This window comes from Odontesthes bonariensis, chromosome 11, assembly GCF_027942865.1.
Source record: "Odontesthes bonariensis isolate fOdoBon6 chromosome 11, fOdoBon6.hap1, whole genome shotgun sequence".
NCBI lineage: Eukaryota > Metazoa > Chordata > Actinopteri > Atheriniformes > Atherinopsidae > Odontesthes > Odontesthes bonariensis.
This window is the reverse complement of record NC_134516.1, coordinates 8,808,138-8,826,543: the sequence shown is the minus strand read 5'-3', so window position 1 is coordinate 8,826,543 and position 18,406 is coordinate 8,808,138. Positions and strand designations below refer to the sequence as shown.

The 18,406-nt window shown below is 42.8% G+C and overlaps 1 protein-coding gene across 3 annotated transcripts in view; it reads left to right on the top strand.

The window, feature by feature from the left end:
* The window catches only part of LOC142391550 (protein NLRC3-like), a 34,939-nt gene extending 24,109 nt beyond the window's left edge, over positions 1-10,830 (top strand). For all 3 annotated transcript variants that reach the window (XM_075477396.1, XM_075477394.1, XM_075477397.1), the window contains 4 exons: positions 4,461-4,634; positions 7,372-7,533; positions 9,039-9,085; positions 9,212-10,830. In XM_075477396.1, the coding sequence (XP_075333511.1) occupies positions 4,461-4,634; positions 7,372-7,533; positions 9,039-9,085; positions 9,212-9,759 (931 nt within the window). In that variant the 3' untranslated portion in view covers positions 9,760-10,830. The remainder of the gene's footprint in view (positions 1-4,460; positions 4,635-7,371; positions 7,534-9,038; positions 9,086-9,211) is intronic.
* Positions 10,831-18,406: the final 7,576 nt, after the last annotated feature.

Sequence of the window (18,406 nt, the reverse complement as noted above, 5' to 3'; positions counted from 1 at the left end):
TTCGCTTCCACTCCTGCAATAAGTTCTGACACTATTGCCCCGAGCTCGTTGGGGTCAGTGCCTGTTATTTTGTTGACATAACCTGGAATTAGCTCTTCAGTCAAATCCATCAGGGTGTTTTCCATTGCTTCGAATGGATCGTCCTGACTGGACGTGTCAGAAGTCATGTTGATTTGTCGAGAAAAGTTTTGTTAATCTATTTGTTTAGGCGTAACCGTGGTAAGCAGTTAGGCAGTTATAGACTAAGTTTGGCGTGTCTGGAAGAAGGGAAGGAAAGTAAGAGAAAGAAAAAAAAGAGGAAAAGAAAAAAAAAAAGAAATATTCAAAAAAAAAAAAAATTTCTTTAAATTTAAAATTAATAAAATATAAAAAAATTAAAAATAAAAAATTAATTAATGATCAAAAAAAAATTAAAAGTTTATCGCTTAAAATTATTTAATTCCAAATTGCTTTTGAAATTAAACTTAAAACAAAATTAAATAACAACAAGATGGAAATAATCAAACAAAAGAAAATTCAGAAAGAAGTATTCCTTAATAAAATTTATCTTACTTGATTAAGCCAAATTATTGATAAGTTCTTTCCTTCTTCCAAGTGTCGTTCCTTTTCTAATGATGTTAATTTTGGGGTTGCTGATTGGGGTGTCACAATTTAGGAGTTGTGGATATACTCCACCGTTTTAGGTTGACTCTCTTTTAACCTTAAAAATCAGTTACTGTTGAGTTTTCTGATTTTAAATTTCCTATTTATTTAAGAATCGTTTTTCTCTTAAACCCTTAAACAAGTTATGCAAACAGTCATTGTTAGTACAGGAATTAGTTGTGAACCACGTGATTGCTTTTCAATTCAATCACTTCACCACAAGTTACAATGGCGCTGGTCAGATTTGTTACTCAAACACCATTTCCCAGAATTCCTTCACTTTGTTGTAATTAACCAAGCTACCAGCAGATGACGCTAAGGCTCGTTCTTGTGTTATTTGCAGCGGACTTCCAGGGGAAGAGTGAGAAAGTGCTGACGTCAGATGTTGACAACTTTGGCACCTCCCACTCAGGAAGACTCGTTAGCGTGTGGCTTTCTTTTTTTTTTTTTTTCACAGCAATTTAGCTTAGTAGAATCAAAACCAAGCTTTTAGACATCAACATTCATGTCACAAGCAAAAAGAAACACGGCGGTTTCTAACACAGCTTTGCAGAAAAGACAGCAGCAGTTTGCGAGACGTGGCAGTCTCCACTTTCCACCTTAAGCTTTTTAAGGGCTTCCAGCACGTCAGCGCTTCTACCGGCGTGCTGACGTAATTGGGCTCGTGAGCTTCTACGAACACCAAGTTAAAACAGACTTGCCTTTAGGCGCTTCAACTCTTCAAAATTGACTATAACTACCCTCTCTTCGGGAAGTCACAATACACACGCCGTATAGACGTTACTTTCACCGGCCACGGGAGGTTTCGCCGTAGGCCTGTCAAATCTCCTGACTGTTTGTAAACAAACCAGCCGCAAAAACTTAGGTAGCTACTTCTAGTTTCTGCACGGAGTCCTGAGTTCAGCAGACAACACCGGAGTTTCGCGGACAGTTGTCTGTTGCTCTCAGAGCGGTCAGATCAAATGATGGATACTCGCACCATTAATCCCCACTTGGCCATATATTATTGAGCGTTTTACCACGCTCTTGCATGCAAAATTACTTCAGGGGGAAGCACGCCCAGGCAGCGCTGGTGTGTTCCGTTTCTGTGTTTTTGTAATTCTTTCTTACTACAAAACAACAAGTTTATGCGTCCATAAAGTTCGTTATTTGGCTCTATATCTTTGCTTTCGTTAACTCTTAACTGCAGGAAACAAACAGTTTGTAGAACAATGCTCACACACACAGGCAGTTTTGCTAAGCGCGGCTACTTCACAAATAGCCTCGCACGGACGGCACCAAAAATATGTAGCGTTGACACGTTATTAATTAATATTTACCTCGAAAATAGCAGGGGCACCACCTCTTTATTTTAATTTGTTACGTTACAGTCCAAAGAGGAAGACTGTTTAAAATCTTGCAATCCTAGTATGTTATATTAATACTCAATTAATAATCAATCTCATTCTGAGTCGTGCGTCCTGTTTGGAGTGGTAATCGGCTTAGTAACTGTCTGTGACGCTCTTAAATGGTTAATACAAACATTTATTCAACATTGCACAGGTATATAGATGTATAAACAATTGATAAAGAGACAGAAATTAGAATTATTGGGGACACTCAAAGGGGATAATAGGGAAGAAAGGAGCAGGCCACTAACAGGGTTACCTATCAAAAATGTGACTAAATCTGGTTCGTAACACGGATATTGTGCCAACGGTCTTCTGCCCGCGGAGGTCTGCTCATTCGTCGCTTTCAGAGAAAGTTTTCACTTTATCCACGGTTTCAAAAGACCTCAAACCAGCACCTTACTTTGTCGTAGCAGCGTAAGGGATTCCGTGGTTCTTTCCTTCTGATGAGTTGGTGTCGAAGCGGTGTTCCCGTGGTAACCAGCGGGATGACGTAGAATCGACTTCTTCTTAATTCTTCGTCCTTGGATGAAGAGTGGCGGCTTGGCTGGGCTGTATGAGTTGGCACACACTCGCGTGTGTTGGACCAGACTTTTATATAAAAGAGAAGGGGAAGTCTAAAAAAATTGGGAATTAATAGTTACGGAGCAAAAGACAAGAGCTGAGATAAGAGGGCTGAGAGCAAGAGAAGAGATAAGCAAGGCAAGAGATAAGAGCAAGGCAAGAGCAAGGCTTTCCTGCGCGCCTCTCTTTTAAGCTGGAGATCACATGTCAGCTTTCGTCCAATCAGAGTTCAGCTGGCTTTTGACCCAAGGGAAAAAGGGGGGTTGACCACGCTGAATTCATGAGACAAAAAAGGGGGGATTTCTGCTCCTTTCTTATACCGTATTTAACCCATATGACAGTGATTTTAGACAATATAATGTTCTTAACAGACAATAATGTTGCATACAAGCAGGCATAAACACCCATATGAGCATTGACAGTTATCAGCATACAATACTTCATATTTATCATGATGGAAATGGTATGACAACTTTTGGTTGCTGTTAATTTAGAATGATCTGCAGCTGTTTGGGTAATACCTGTGGAATTAAACACTATTAGGTTATGCATTGCACATAATGAGAACATTAAACATCCGTAGTTGAAATTGTCCATGGTTGTTTAGGCTGACATAGTGAAAAGTGTCCGTTATCCATGTCCTTTGGGGGGCACTGTGGCTCCACAAGAGGGATTCCTTTTAAATCCAATATTCATAACTTGGTAATTACTGAAGGTACAAGAATGGCGAATGTTTCAAAATGATCTGTAGATTTGTCCAGTAATGGTTTTCACACTTTCAGTCTACGGAAAGTGAGGTTTATAGTGGAATTTTCACTCTCTGAAAATAGGGAAGTGTGGCATTCCTTTGGTTGGTCCAGCAGGAGAGTTGAGCTTACATCTGCTTCCCTTATCAGGAGGTGTCCTACATAATTTATTATTCGTAGCTGGTCTGGGGGAGAGAAGACTCGGAAACAAAGAACCCCATTTGGTTGGTCTCACATCTGGCTCCGTTATCTCCTTTGAGCTGATCCGTTGAGAGGGTCGTAAAGAGGGTACGTTTCTTGATGTCAAGAAAGGTTGGATCTTTATGTAAACATCTCCGTGCTCTGTCTTTCCTGAGAGCACGCTACAATATCCTTCCACCTGGCTGAATAAAAGGGGCTGAACCAGCACACCAAGGGTCTTAACTGGGCTGCGTAAAAGTAGTCACGTAGGCAGGGAAGGTTTAGACCTCCTTTTCCCTTGTCTAACTGCAAAGTTTTGTATCTAGTCCTAGGTTTTTTGCCTTGCCACAGAAACCTTGAAATTAACTTATCCCATTCAATAAACTGTTTGGTAAGCACCTTGATTGGAAGTGCTTGAAAAAGATACAATAATCTTGGAAGTATGTTCATTCTGATGGATTCAACTTTAGAATTTAAGCTTAGGAAAGGGATGAGTGTCCATCTTTGCAGGTCTGCTCTAATGTTGGTGTTTAAAGGAGTATAATTCAGATCAACCAATTTGCTAATGTCCTTAGGAATATTAACTCCCAAATATTTTATGTAATCTGCGTCCCATCTCAGGTCATACTTCCTTAATAAATGGTCAGGTGGGGTATAGTTAAAGGTGAGTACTTGGGTTTTTTGCACATTTAATCACAATTGAATCAGATTCTGAGACTGTCTCTGATGAGCTGCAGCTCCAGGGTGGAAAGGCTCAGCCACCGTGTGGACTCCTTGTTTCACTCATGATGCGTCTCTGAGCATAAAAACCACCGCACGGACACGATCACAGGCTTCTAACCCTGATGTTCCCTCTAAGTGGGCTTTCAGTCCACAGTCAGCATTAGAGCTGATTGATTCTGATCCCAGCTGTTCTTTTTCTCTGTAACTGTCTCCTCAGGCTGAGCGTCTGTAACCTCTCAGATGAAGGATGTGCAGCTGTGTCCTCAGCTCTCAGCTCCCAGTCCTCCAGCCTGACACAACTGGACCTGAGTAACAACAACCTGCAGGATTCAGGGGTGAAGCAGGTGTCTGCTGGCCTGCAGAGTCCAAACTGCAGACTGGAAACTCTCAGGTAACAGAACACCTGTGGATGCTCTTTGTATGATTGTTCCAGCAGCTTTAGGCCTCTGACACCACAGGAACTCACCTGAACCTGAACCTGAACCTGGAACAACCTGGAAAGTCTTTTTTGGGTCATTTGGTCAGTTTCCTTTTGGGCTGCGTTCTCATCCAATAAATAATGTAGAGTGCAGATTCCTACAAAGTTCTTTGAGTGAGTTGTCCTCCTGAGCCCACCTGATGGGCGGGGCAAACCAGCTGTAAACAAGCGTTGGACCTCATTCCTTCTAACTGAACTGATACGCATGACATTACGTTCCCTTTCAGTGGATTCCCTCGCTACAACACATACAGTATGGGACATGTATACTCGCCCCGCAGAGCAGCCGTCAAACCTGGGTCAGAACCATATTCAGGCTTCTAGGGGCCCATGATTAAGAGGGGCCCAGAGAGGCCCGAATAAAATTATAATACCGACAACTTTATTTGTTTTGGAAACATTAAGCCCCCCCCCCTCTCTATTTATGTGAAATGGTTCAGTCCGACTGGATCAGCTGCAGCGCCGCAGCGGGTAAGAAGGCAGAGAAGGCAATATGCCTCAAAGTCTGGCTGCCAAAAACTAAAAGAAAGCAAAGAAAGAGGAGAAGGAATCAAAAGGTCGACAGTTTGTCACCCGATACTTCAGAAAGCAAGGTGGGTTTGTTAGAGGTTCATGTGATGGAAAGTTCTGGATTATTAACTTTGTCCAGGTCTATAAGCTGGCTCACTTTCTCCCCATGTTGGCTCATATTTCTGAAGAAAACTCTGGATTTTTACACTTCACTGCTGTTTCTGTTAAATAATGAATGCAGTCAAACGTTTAGCAGCAGTTCTTGTTCAGTCAGTTGACCTCCCCTCTGTCAAAATGACGCCTGGTTCCCAATACATACGTCAAGTGCAGCAGCAGCAGCAGCTGTCAGTCAGCCCCCAGCTCCACCTGCCCCTGAAACAGCCCCAGCCCCACATGAGGAAGGAGGTGAGCAGCTGTGGGTTGAATTAATAATGATGATAAACTTTATGACAAGTTTATCTCAAATGTCAGATTAGAACAAAAAACAATTCACACTGTGGGCTACTGTGACTTTATTATATTCAGTTCACTGTCACTGATGTGATATACCATATGAAGCCCTGTTGTGTTTTTATGTATGAGCCAACTTAGCTTAACATCTGCTGCTGATGTTCTTCTTTTGCTTGTTTTATCATTCTATAGATCAGGGGTGTCAAACTGGTCCATGAAAGGGCCGTGTGGCTGCAGGTTTTTGTTCCAACCCTGCGACAGCACAGCTGACTTGTTTCATTCAATAAACTGAACTGTCTGCACTGAAGGTCTTACCAGTTCAGTTGATTGAAGGAAACAAGTCAGCTGTGCTGTCGCAGGGTTGGAACAAAAACCTGCACCCACACGGCCCCTTTCATGGACCAGTTTGACACCCCTGCTATAGATGATGATGTTGAAATGATGAGAAATCATGATGGGTAATTGGCCTTTTTTTTTTTTTGCTGAGATTTTATTTGGTTCTCCACTAGCCTGGGCGAAAGCCGACTGTTGACTCCGTCAAACAGTCTGGGAAAACCCAAGAGGAATCCGTTTCCATGGAGGGTGGGACCTTACTCAGCAACTTAAATTCATTGGAGTTCCCTTAACCAATCAGTAATGTTTAGAAAGGACGTAGGTTATGCGCCGAGGTTCATGCTTACTCTCGCGAGGCTCTAGCTTGCGAATCACGCTTCCCACATCCGCTTTCATTATACCGGTACCATTTGATAAATCAAACTTTTCCCAAAGCCAGTTGGAAGGAGAGCTACGACATCCTTGCCACTAACAAAATTGACGAGGCATTCCTCTTGCTCTTGTTTTAATTGTGTAATGCTCTCCAGAGTTGAGACAACTTCATGGATAGCTTCTAGCGTTCTTCCGTCGCCATGTTTATTTCCGCTGCGGTTGAACTACAATTATATGGACTTCAATGGACTCCGCGCGTGAGTTCTGCGTCACCACTCGCAACTGTTTGCTGATTGGCAAAACACTGAGCGAACCGAGGTAGGGGGATTTGGCCAGACTATGTGCGGAGCCAAAATCTTTGGGCGGAAGTACGTAGGATGGCGTCGCCAGGCTAGTTCTCCACACATGATAATTGCTTTTATTTTCATGGAAGAGTTTATTTTATATTTAAGTGTATTTTTCAGGTGGCTTCATTTTGAGTTTAGAATTAGATTGTCAATGTTGCAGCAAATAAATGAATCTAAATGAATTCCATCAGTGCTTACCTACCTGTTAGCTGTCATGTTGTTCTTTTCTCACAAATATGGGAATGACAGTCAAAAATACCATCAAAATGCATAGTTTTATGGAAAATAGCATCATAAAGCCTCCTGACTGGCTGTTTGGGGCCCATGAAAATCATTCTTAAATCCCTAGCGGCGCCCCTGCTGACGAGCGTCTCAGTTTCACATCAGTGAAATCAGCTTCTTCTTTACTGCTGCTCTCACTGTGGTGCAGACCATATTTTTATCTGAACAGGACTCAGTGGGGAGTGTCTGCATGTATTCGGGGCTCAAATGGGAGCAGAAATCAGGTCCATCCACGTGTGTGTAGTTTGATTCTGACTCAGATTTCTGAAGACACAGAGTCAGTAATGTGAGACAGTTGCAGACATTCAGCTTCAGAGCAGTTCTCTCAGAGTTTCTGTTGCTCTGTGTGTCTGCAGCCTGTCAGGCTGTCTGATCACAGAGGAAGGCTGTGCTTCTCTGGCTGAAGCTGTGACCTCCAACCCCTCCCATCTGAGAGAGCTGGACCTGAGCTACAACCATCCAGGAGCCTCAGGAGAGAAGCTGCTGAGGGCTGCACTGAAGGATCCACACACACTCAGGTATGGAGAGGCCTGCTGCAGCCTCACAATGTCTGATAGAGGAGGAAGAGCTGGGAACATGTTCTCTGTCCTGCACTCAGCCCTGTGCTTCTGCTTCCTGCTGAGTGTTACATGAACAATCACACATGTAGGAGCCTGTTTCCTTTGCTCACAGCACCAACGCTGGTTGGACATGAACAGCAGATATTTTTGGAGGAGGTCTCCAAGGAGAACATCTGCAGGAACAACAGTGAGAAGTGTCTGTTGGTCCTCTGACCCTGGATCAGACACAGAGATGGGTCCAGGACATGTTAGCCTAGCTTAGCACAGAGATTTCTAGAACCATGTTCAGCGTACATCTGGAAATGCGTACATGTGGGTTAGACCTGCGTCCTGAGAGAGGATCTGGATGTTTGGCTGCCCTGAAACATTCTGAGAGGAGGAGTCAGCAGAAACAATGTGACCATCAGGAGAGACCATGATGTCAGAGACTGAAGAGATTTCAGCACAGTGTTTGAAGCTCATATTTGGCTTCAGAAATTAGAGAAAAATCAAAGTGAAAATTCTTCCAAAGTTGAAGAGTTGAATTCAGAGACAGAAACTTCATCATTTCCATCATCTGACTGCAGAAAACATTTAGTTTGAACTTGTTTTTTATTGGGTTTTCAGCGTCGACGTTCAGTTTCTACACTTTTCTCTATCCAGCTGGAGATGATAATTACACACATTATATCCAAATTAAGATCAAAAGCAAACAAGAGACCAACATAACAAATATCCACTCCCAAATAAATACATGAAACATCCATCCATCCACCTTCTCCACCCGCTGAATCCGTCGGTCGGGTCGCGGGGGGGCTGGAGCCCCTCCCAGCGGTCATGGGGCCAGAGGCGGGGTTTACCCTGGACAGGTCGCCATCCATCACAGGGCCACATTAAATATGTTAAATCAAATATACACATTCAGACGTTCATATGTACAAGCCCACACAGAAATAAGTGATGAGGAAAGCAGCACTGAAACATTGTGAGGCTCTGTGTGGATGATGGGAAACAGGTGGCAGAGGAGGAAGGCTAAGCAGTCTCATTGTGTTCATAAAGAGCCGACAGGACTCCACCGGTTAGTAAAGATGGACTTTAGGAGCCTTCATAGATATGTAATGTGCTCCATCTGATGGAGGCCCCAAACCTTCTGGATCCAGATGTTATATGAAGGGGGGGTTCAGCCATCTAATAGTTCTACACCTCAGTGCTGCTGTGAGTAATATATTTACAGATGTTTCTCTGACCTCCCATTCAGCCCTTTAGGCATCACTCCTAATAGAGCCACAGTAGCATCCCGAGGTATAGAGCATCAGATACCTCTCCCCAGAGTGTCTTTACTTTGGGACATAAGCAGAATATATGGGTATGATTGGCAGCATGTGCTCCACCATTCCTCCAGCATCAGCTGGAATGGGACCGGCTCATTCTAGATACTATTTCTGGAGTCCTGAAAAATGTGACAGTTATTTTCCTCCTTTCAGGGTGGAGCCTGCTGGAGAACGATGGCTGACACCAGGGCTGAGGAAGTGTGAGTGTGTTCTTCATCTGATTCATGACATCCAGCCATCGTCACACTGTCACATCACTCATTGATCAAAGTGAACAGATGATAGATCAATAACTGCAGCTGGACTGTGTTTGTTCTCTCCATCAGATTCCTGCCAACTCACAATTGACACAAACACAGTGAACAGAGACCTGAAACTGTCTGACAACAACAGGAAGGTGACACATGTGGAGGTTCAGTCATATCCTGATCATCCAGACAGGTTTGGTGGCTGTCTTCAGCTGCTGTGTAGAAATGTTCTGACTGGTCGCTGTTACTGGGAGGTCGAGTGGAGAAGAGGAGTTTATATATCAGTGAGTTACAGAGGAATCAGCAGGAGAGGAGGAGGCAGAGACTGTGTGTTTGGATGGAATGATCAGTCCTGGAGTCTGATCTGCTCTGATGGAGGTAAATACTCTGTTTGTCACAATAACAGAAGAACACCCATCTCCTCCTCCTCCTCCTCCTCCTCCTCCTCCTCTGTCTCTAACAGAGCAGCAGTGTATGTGGACCGTCCTGCTGGCACTCTGTCCTTCTACAGAGTCTCCTCTGACACACTGATCCACCTCCACACCTTCAGCACCACATTCACTGAAGAACCTCTGCATCCTGGATTTGGATCCTGGTCACCTGGTTCCTGGTTGTCTCTGTGCTGAGTATACAGAGTGTCCTCCTGTCAGAGAATCCCTGCTGAACAGATAGTTCAGTCTGTTCATGTCTGTCTCTTTCACTCAGAAACACCTTTTCAGATTCATGGACTCAGTCAGTTTCTGTTTGAAACTCTTCTAAATGATTCATTGGAAACTTCTTCCTCTTCCAGTCCTTTAAAGATGGAAGCTGCCATTCTTCCAGGATGTTGTTTTCCTGTGTGTTTCCAGTCAAAGCTTCACAGCATGTTGTTTCTCTGCAGCTCACTTCAACTGAGACCATTCAGTTGCAGTTAGTTTGCTGCACATGTGACAAATTGTGACATCAGAGAGGAATCACTGAGCTGCCGTCAGCCCAGATGGATTCCAACCTGCTGACAGATGTTCACTGATTCTGCTCCAATGAGCAGAGGTCTGGTGAGCAGCCGGGGTTCATCCTGATGTTTCACACATCCACTTCCTGTTAGATGATGAAAGGACACCTGGACTGGAGCTGGTTCCTGATGGCAGGATGTTGCTGAATGTTGCTGTTGAACGCTCACAAAGAGGACTGAAAGGATCCGTTACAAACAGCATGTGGACCTGAACAGTCCACAACATCTGCTTTGGACCGACAGTTCCTGATGTGGAACATGTCGGCCGGTGTTCCTCGCTGCTGCTGTTTGGATCCAGATGTTGCAGAGACTCTTCCTGCTTCTCTCAGTACGTGCATGTGTTTGTTAACGCTGGTGTGAAAATGAGCTTTTTCTGTAGTGGCAGCTGAATGTGCTGATGTCCTGCAGACAGATGGACAACAGCTGACCTGATGGCTTTAAAGTGAGTAGCTGGCTAAGTCTCCATGTTATTTTCCTCTGGGATTGTTTCATGTTCAGAGGGAAGACTTGGAAAATATTTACTGTTTACTGTGTGAAATATAAAGTTTGCTATGATCACATGATTTAAAGTGAACTGATGTTGAAATCCCAGGGTTTTCATACATTCACATGTTTAATTTGTCCCTTTGTGTACATGTACAGACAGTAATAATACAGAAAGTAAATGTAATGCAGAACTAAATAAACTCCAATCTTTATTGATTCATATAGAGAGTCATTTCTGAATAAAATGTGTGTTTAACTGTGTAGCTGGATACCCAAGCAGCTGTAATGTTGGAGTAAAAAAAGACATCCAACCAGGAACAGAATGTGAAATAAAGAGGCAGATCTGCAGGTTTCCAGCCCACAGAGGAGTCCCAGTCCAGCCGGCTGCTGCAAACAGTGAAATCCTCTTTGTAGCTGCCATCAGGAGTGAAAGTCCCTGCTTTGGGCTGGTGTGTTCAGTGAGGTTTTAAAGCCTCCGGGTCGGCATTCAGGCATCCCCGTGTTGGTGCTTATAGAAGTGACTGTAATGGGACGAGCTGCTGACACCACGATGAGTGAGAGAAAAGGTTTGGAGTTGGAATTTAATCAGAGGAGTCGGTTTCTGAATGGAAGTGTTTAAGAAAGCCATCATCCGAAGAAATGTTCCCAAAGCTGAGCTTTTAGTGAATTCCCAGGAATATTGCGTGTGACCTGTTGGCTCCAGGCGTCAGACTGATTCTGAGCTGTTTAGAAGCTTTGGGCTCAATCCCCAGGCAGGAAACAAGTATTTAAAGCTCAGCGGCACACAGGTGAGGAAGAAATGAAGCGGAATGGTTGTTTATCACTGTGGTGAGACAGCTCAGAGTGATCGAGAGTGTTTCAGTTCTCACAAGTTGTTTTCAATTTAGGGGATTTGATGAAAATCATTTTAGGGTAAAAACTCAGAAGAATCAAATGTGCTCACAGTTTGTAGCAGAATAAGCAGTAAAAAAATAATTGGGCCAATATGAAATGTTTCAATAACAGCACACACATCACCTTAAGTGAAGAGTCCCCTTCCTTCACAGTTCCAGCAGATATTAGTTACATTAGAGCCGAACTGAACATGGATCAATAACATTTATTAAGTCCTGATCACTGGAGGCGGCCTTGTTACCACATGGGTAGTGAGACAATCAATCTGGCAAAGACTGGTTGCCCCTGCAGCTCCTGTAAAGCTGCCCCGAAGAGGGCAGATGAGAAGCAGGTGTGACAGCAGGAGCGATCCAGACTCCGCCCAGGGCTTCCAGGAAATCTGCTCAGCCCCACCTGAGACTCAGAAGCAAAGCAACAACACAGCCAAGCATGATCGGGACAATTAAGGTTAAACTTCATGTAACCCCTGTTAGATTTGTAGCACTCAGAAATACCGGTTTCCTTGAATGCATTGTAGTTTCCCTTATCGTAGTTTTCTCGTCTGATATTTGAATTTCTGTAGCTTGCCCTGAACGCATCACCCGCAGTTCTCGGTGTGGGTGAAGGTGTGCGAAAGATGAAAGAAAGGCAGAAAAACTCCATGCTGCCGTGAAGCCCGCTGTTCTCCAGTTAGCACATGAAGAGAGTTTTCCATGAACATTGGTGAGAGAGCTGCTGTTAGTGGTGAACCATAAACGAGTACCTGCCTCCAAGACGTATTCTGTGAAGAGCAGAGACAAATGTTTGAGGAAACTGAACAACGAACGGCTTCATCCAAAGAGACTTTGGACTCTCACATGAGCAGCAGCATCGTGGTGTTTCAGCCCTTTGATGGGGAGTTGGACACATTTCCCCTCCTGTGGGCTCATTCACTCCTTCAGTCATTAAGCTGCTGCGCTGCCAAATAATATATTCATTAATATTCATTATTTCAGCCTTTGAAATAATAAAGCTTAGATTTCCCTCCATTTCAGACACAATGGGACAACAATGCTGAAAACATTCAAACTGATAAAGTACAACAATCTTTAGGAGAAGTTTCATCCTTAAAGGTTTTTACCAGTTACTGTGCAGGTTTGAAACTGCTCCTACTTTCCATCTTCACTGAGTAATGATGAGAAATGTGAGCTGTGGTAAAACTCCAGCATTAACTAAATATGACAGTGTTGTTAAAGTATTAATATGACTGCTCTCTTCCATCATAAAACCTCATTTTATAAAGATTTCCCACATTTCAATGTTCATCCTGACTGAGGGTGTAGTTACAGCTTATGGCCACCAGAGGGAAGCACAGAGACAGATACAAAGAGGCTGTTAAGTTAGCAGAGACGCAGTTTGATATCACTTCCGGTGAGGACATAAAATAAAAGCTTCCCAAATAATTGTAACAGCTTTTTTTTTATGTTAGTGTTGATCCTATATTCATGTACATAATAACGTACTTTTCTTAAGAAATGTACTGTTTTTGTATGTAAAATATTCCCAGTTCACATATTTGATGTTGCTTGCTTTGTTTTCATCATTTAGAAGACATGAATCTTGACTCTAGTTTTCCTTTTCCTGCCTCAGCTCATGTCCCACCAGGGCTCTCAAGTGTTGAATGCAGGCAAGAGTGACATCCCAGGCCGCAGGAATGGGGTTCTTTCATTAATAATATTATTATTAGTGTTGTTGTTATTAATAACTGCTTAATAACTCAGACTCATGGGAGACGTGCTTGTTTCCTGCCGTTTCCAAGACCGAAAGGACCGCGCGTGACTGTCCCGCCCAACGCGTGAGCCTTGAGAGCCCCGTGTCCCACACTCCAGAGACGCTCTGATCCGGGACCTGAAGGACAGCCTCGGCCTTGTTTCAGTATCAGATGTGAATGAGCCCAAATACAAGAGCAGAGGCTGCAGGAAATAACTGAGTTTACCATGAAAATGTGGACAAATGAAAGTTTTGACCCGATGGTGTTAGCAGAGAACAGCTCAAGCTGATCCAGAAGGAAACACAGATGTGTGCACAAAATATAAAATTTCCTTTCATTCCAGGCTGATTGTGACCAACAGCAGCCACATCCTGAAGGAGCTAAAACATGATTTCAGCTCCACTGAGGTCAAAGGTCAGAGCAGATGATCTAAATGAAGTGTGTTGAAGGCTCTCCTGACTGCAGTTAAAGCAGAAAGTCCTCTTCAGCTGTATTAATACTAAATCAGTTCCTGTCGCACATCTCTCTGGGTTTAGGGTGTTTTATTCCTACCTGAGACGGTAACCCCTGTGAAACCATCACAGGTTAAAGTTGGACTGTTCAGATTCAGTCCATTCTTGTCCTGATAGCATTTAGCTTTAGACTTTTTCTCATGTTTCATGTCTCATTTGTGTGGCTGTTTTCTCTTTTGGTGAACAACATGGATGCTTCTTTAGAGCAGTCTGAATGTTTGCTTTGGGACCAGTAACAGAAGGATGGACATTGTTTACATTCATACGGGACACAAAAGGCGTCTGATTCTGATCATTGTGCCAACACAGTTTCTGCAGTGCAGCACTAACTCTGTGTGGGGGGGTCAGCAGGGACCCCTTCAGGGACATTAGGTCAGACGAGCTCTGATGATGACCACATGAGGATTTCTGTCTCTGTATCTGCTGATGGAGAGGAGGCAAAGAGCCGCCGGCAGCGTTTGTCTTGCTGGATGTTTCTGAGCGGCTGCAGCTTCTTCTTCTTCTCTGGAGCTCATATTCATGACGGCACCCTGTGACCATCATCCTGACGTTCACACTTCTGACTGTTGGCTTCAGCAGGAAATCATTTTGTTGTTGTGTGAAACAAAGAGAAGCCATAACTGTTGCATCAGTGCTGTGAGGAGCCGGATTTATTTCTGCTTCTCTGTATTTATTCTGGAGGTCGTCTCAGGGTAACGATGCAGCAGCTGAACACTCAGGAAAAAACAGGTTAAAAGCACTTTAACTGTAAGAAAGGATCAGAAGGATGAGTTTTAGTTCAGTTTAGTTTCCAGCCGAGTGACTCTGTGGCAGAAACAGAGCTGGATCTCAGAGGCCTTTTCTGTACGAGCCAGTTTACAGCAGAAACACTTTGATCTGCTGCTGAGGAGAAGAAATGTTCCAGCGTGTTCATGAGCAGCTGCTGATGGACTCATTCAGAAAGAGGCAGATCCCTGAAGCTTCCAGCTGTTGGCTTTCACACATCATTTCATCAGGTGTGACAGAAGTCACGAGTCAGCTTTTAAACAGCAGCAAACAGGTGTGCACGCTAACATTTAGAAATGCAGAATAAAAGAAGATATCAGACATTTCTCAGTGAAACTCTCATTCTGGAAGTCGGTGGTCAAACAACACTGAGAGTCTGCAGGCTTGTTGGCAGCTCTCAGCTAAATGCTGACAGCACTCAGTCTGCAGCAGGCCTCCAAAGACCTGAGAGTCCAGGCTCCAGTGCGGATCCTCTGGGACCAGACAGCCTGCAAATGGACAAATCAGTCATTTAATATGGTTTCTCTTTCCTTCTGAACAGGAAACCTTTTTCTCCATCTCAGGAGCCAAATCATGTTTGTTTCTGGCTTTGGAGCGACTGACTCCACGATGGTGAGATCAGGACTGAGGCTCAGATCTGTGGCCAAGCAGTGTCCTTCATCACGTAGAGGTCTGATTATGATGCAATATGTCTGAGTCACCTTATATTCAAAGAGTCAAAACTGTCAAAACCACTGAAAAATTATAATTCCATTTTAAAAACAAGGTTTTTCAGGAGAGTTTGCAGCTTCTGCATCCTGTGCAGCAGAAAGGCTCAAAGCAGAAAGTTGTTGGAGCCTCAGAAGAGTCTTAATTCTACCTAAACACATGTTACAGTCGAGAAGTTCATCATGCATCATGTTTGTGTTCCACAGACCTTATTGTGTGTGTTTATTCATTCATATCTGCCATGAAGAAGCGCTGGGAAATGAAACGGCCGTTATTACTGCCCTCTAGCGGTTAAACCGCACAGCTACATCAATCAATGCTTCATGATTTAACCGGAAGTCAGATCACCAGTACCATGGTACAGCGAGAACTATAAAGTCTGCTCTGTTTAAATTTACTGTCACATGAAGTAGCCACGTTTTAGCACCACATTCACTCATTCTCTACTTAACTTTTAAACTAAATATAACCGGAGCGAACAAAGATGCTAGCTAACGGCTGCTAACTAGCTAGCGTTAACTGTAGCTTAGTTTACACTTGAAGAAGAAACCTGCGCCTTTCACACAAAGAGGCCACCATCTTATTTACATTCAGTCACTCCTGAGTAAAACAAGTTTCAGCTGTTATCAGATTAAACAGCTTTATATTACGTCTGTGAGGTGCAGCACAGCGTTAATAGCGTTTTATTGTGAAAGGTCAAACCGGAAGTATCAGTCATTTGTAAATCTCCAGCTTGACCTTTTCTGTAGATACCATCTGTGGCCACTAGAGGGCAGAAACGCCCTGCTCACAGCATAAAGACTGAATCTGCAGACTGCAGCTGGCTGCCTTCATCACATGAACAAAATGACTTTGGAACAGATTTCCCTCCATTTCAGACACAACGGGACAACAATGCTGTCAGTAAAACATTCAAACTGACAAAGTACAACAATCTTTAGGAGAAGTTTCATCCTTAAAGCTTTTTACCAGTTACTGTGCAGGTTTGGAACTGCTCCTACTTTCCATCTTCACTGAGAATTAATTGTCAGACAAACAAGCAAAGACTCCCAAAGTATCAGATACATTTTTACTGATTTCTGTTTGTTAGTTTTATTTTAATATGAGTAAACTCCTCCAGTGGATCAGTCTCTCATCTGTTTGGAGCTGTGTCTTCGCCAAGTTGTGCAGATGATGCTCTGCAAAGAACCGCTGATGATAATGCACAACAGTCTCCAGCTGAAGTGGTTGATGCAGTCAAAAAGGATGTTTATGTGGACGACTGTTTAAAATCTGTCTCTACAGAAGAAGATGCACATGGTGAAGAGGCCGCCTGATATCTGCTCTAAAGGAGGACTCAGGCTTTCAGAACGGGTCTGCAGCAGTCGTACAGCGCTCATTACAATTCCAGAGCAAAGCAGAGCAACAGTGTTGGTCAAGCTACTTTAAAAAAGTAATTAGTTACAGTTGCTAGTTACTGTTCCCAAAAAGTAATTGAGTTAGTAACTCAGTTACCACGTTGTAAAAGTAATTAGTTACTCAGCAAAGTAACTGTGGCGTTATTTTTTATGTTCTATAACGCTGTTACGTTCTATAACATCTTTAACATCAAATATGTTTATATTAACTGATTGAAGAATAAAAACACTATATACAGTCATTTAGAACATTCGGTATTTATTTGAGCTCAATAGATTGCAGCATAGAAATAAAAACATAAATATTGAATATAAAATTCAAGTGCAAAATTAAGACACACAAATGTAAACTTGGGTAAAAAGAACCAAAGGAAAATCTGGCCATTAAGTAGTGCAATTCTCTGTAACTGCATTTTAGGCCTACTGCACAATAAACAGAACACTATCCTACTCTTATATGTCATAAAGTAACAAATATATTATATACTCACATACTTTGCATTCAAGTACAAAACCAAATACCCAAAAAAGTAAACTTGGGTAAAAAGAAACAAAGGAAAATTTAACCTTAACTCTGTTAAAGGTAGGGTAGGAGATCCTGGATTTTGAGTCCAGCGAAGCTGCATTTTGAAAATACACAGGTAAAAAGTCCCAACCCTTTTCTTCACTTTCCCCCCGAAGCCACGCCTCCAGAGTACATGAACGAGCACGAAGGTGCACGAAGGTGCACGAGCGCTGTTCTGACAGCAAGCATCGATCGTTGCCGTATTTAGTATATGCTAACTATACGTTTAATAATGCTAGGTGCTAGCCAAGCTGGCTCTAGTTTAGCTTCCTGCCAAGCTTCGTTCACGGAGCAGGGTACGTGCACAGGGGGAAGGAGGGGGAAGGAGGGGGAGGGAGGAGCAGATTGCAGTTTGATAGACGGCATCAGTATCCAATCATTGTTAACGGTCCGTTCACAATGATTGGATACTGTTTTTCCTAGATTGTACGTTCTAGAGGCCACTAAAACTTTTCATATTTGTGTCAAAACTTTTAATTAATTGGTTGCAATGGGGGTGTGAAGAGTATTTCAAGCAATATGTAAAAAAATGTTCCAGAAAAAGATCCCCTACCCTGCCTTTAAACTCTGTTAAACTCTGATAAACTCTGTTAAACTCTGTTAATAACTCTGTTAATAACTCTGTTATCTTATTCTCCAAAGATGGACTTTTTGAAGGGAAAACTGTTGCTTTAGTAAGTTTTCATTCACCTGCTTTTTCTTTCCTTTAACTAAGAATGTCGGCCAGAGTTGTGGCTGAAAATATTTCTCTAACAAAGACTGATATTTGGCTTTATTTTACCAAACTTATCTGCTGCTCAAATTACAATCAGTCTAATTAAGATCCAAGCAAAACTATGCCACCTGCTTACCCTCCCTTAAAGTATTGAAAGTGTTGAAAGTGTTGAAACACAACTCATAAATGCACATTTCAGAAACCAAATATGGGATGAAACTGAAATCTTAAGTATGAAAATGGATCAGTTTGTGTTTCTTTATGTTTGGTCCTGTTTATCAGCCATGTGTGATGTGACATGCCTTACTTTAAACGCTAAAGAAGCTCAGCTCATGGCATTACTTACCCACAGGAACTACAGCTAAAAGTTGTTTTCAGTCATTTTGATAATATCGTTCATTGTAGCTTTTATTTTCAGACACTTTGGTTCTATTCATTTGGACGTGCTGCAGCATGGAGATAAAACTATTTCTGGTTCAAATAAAAGCACCCGTTTTCAAACATATTCTGC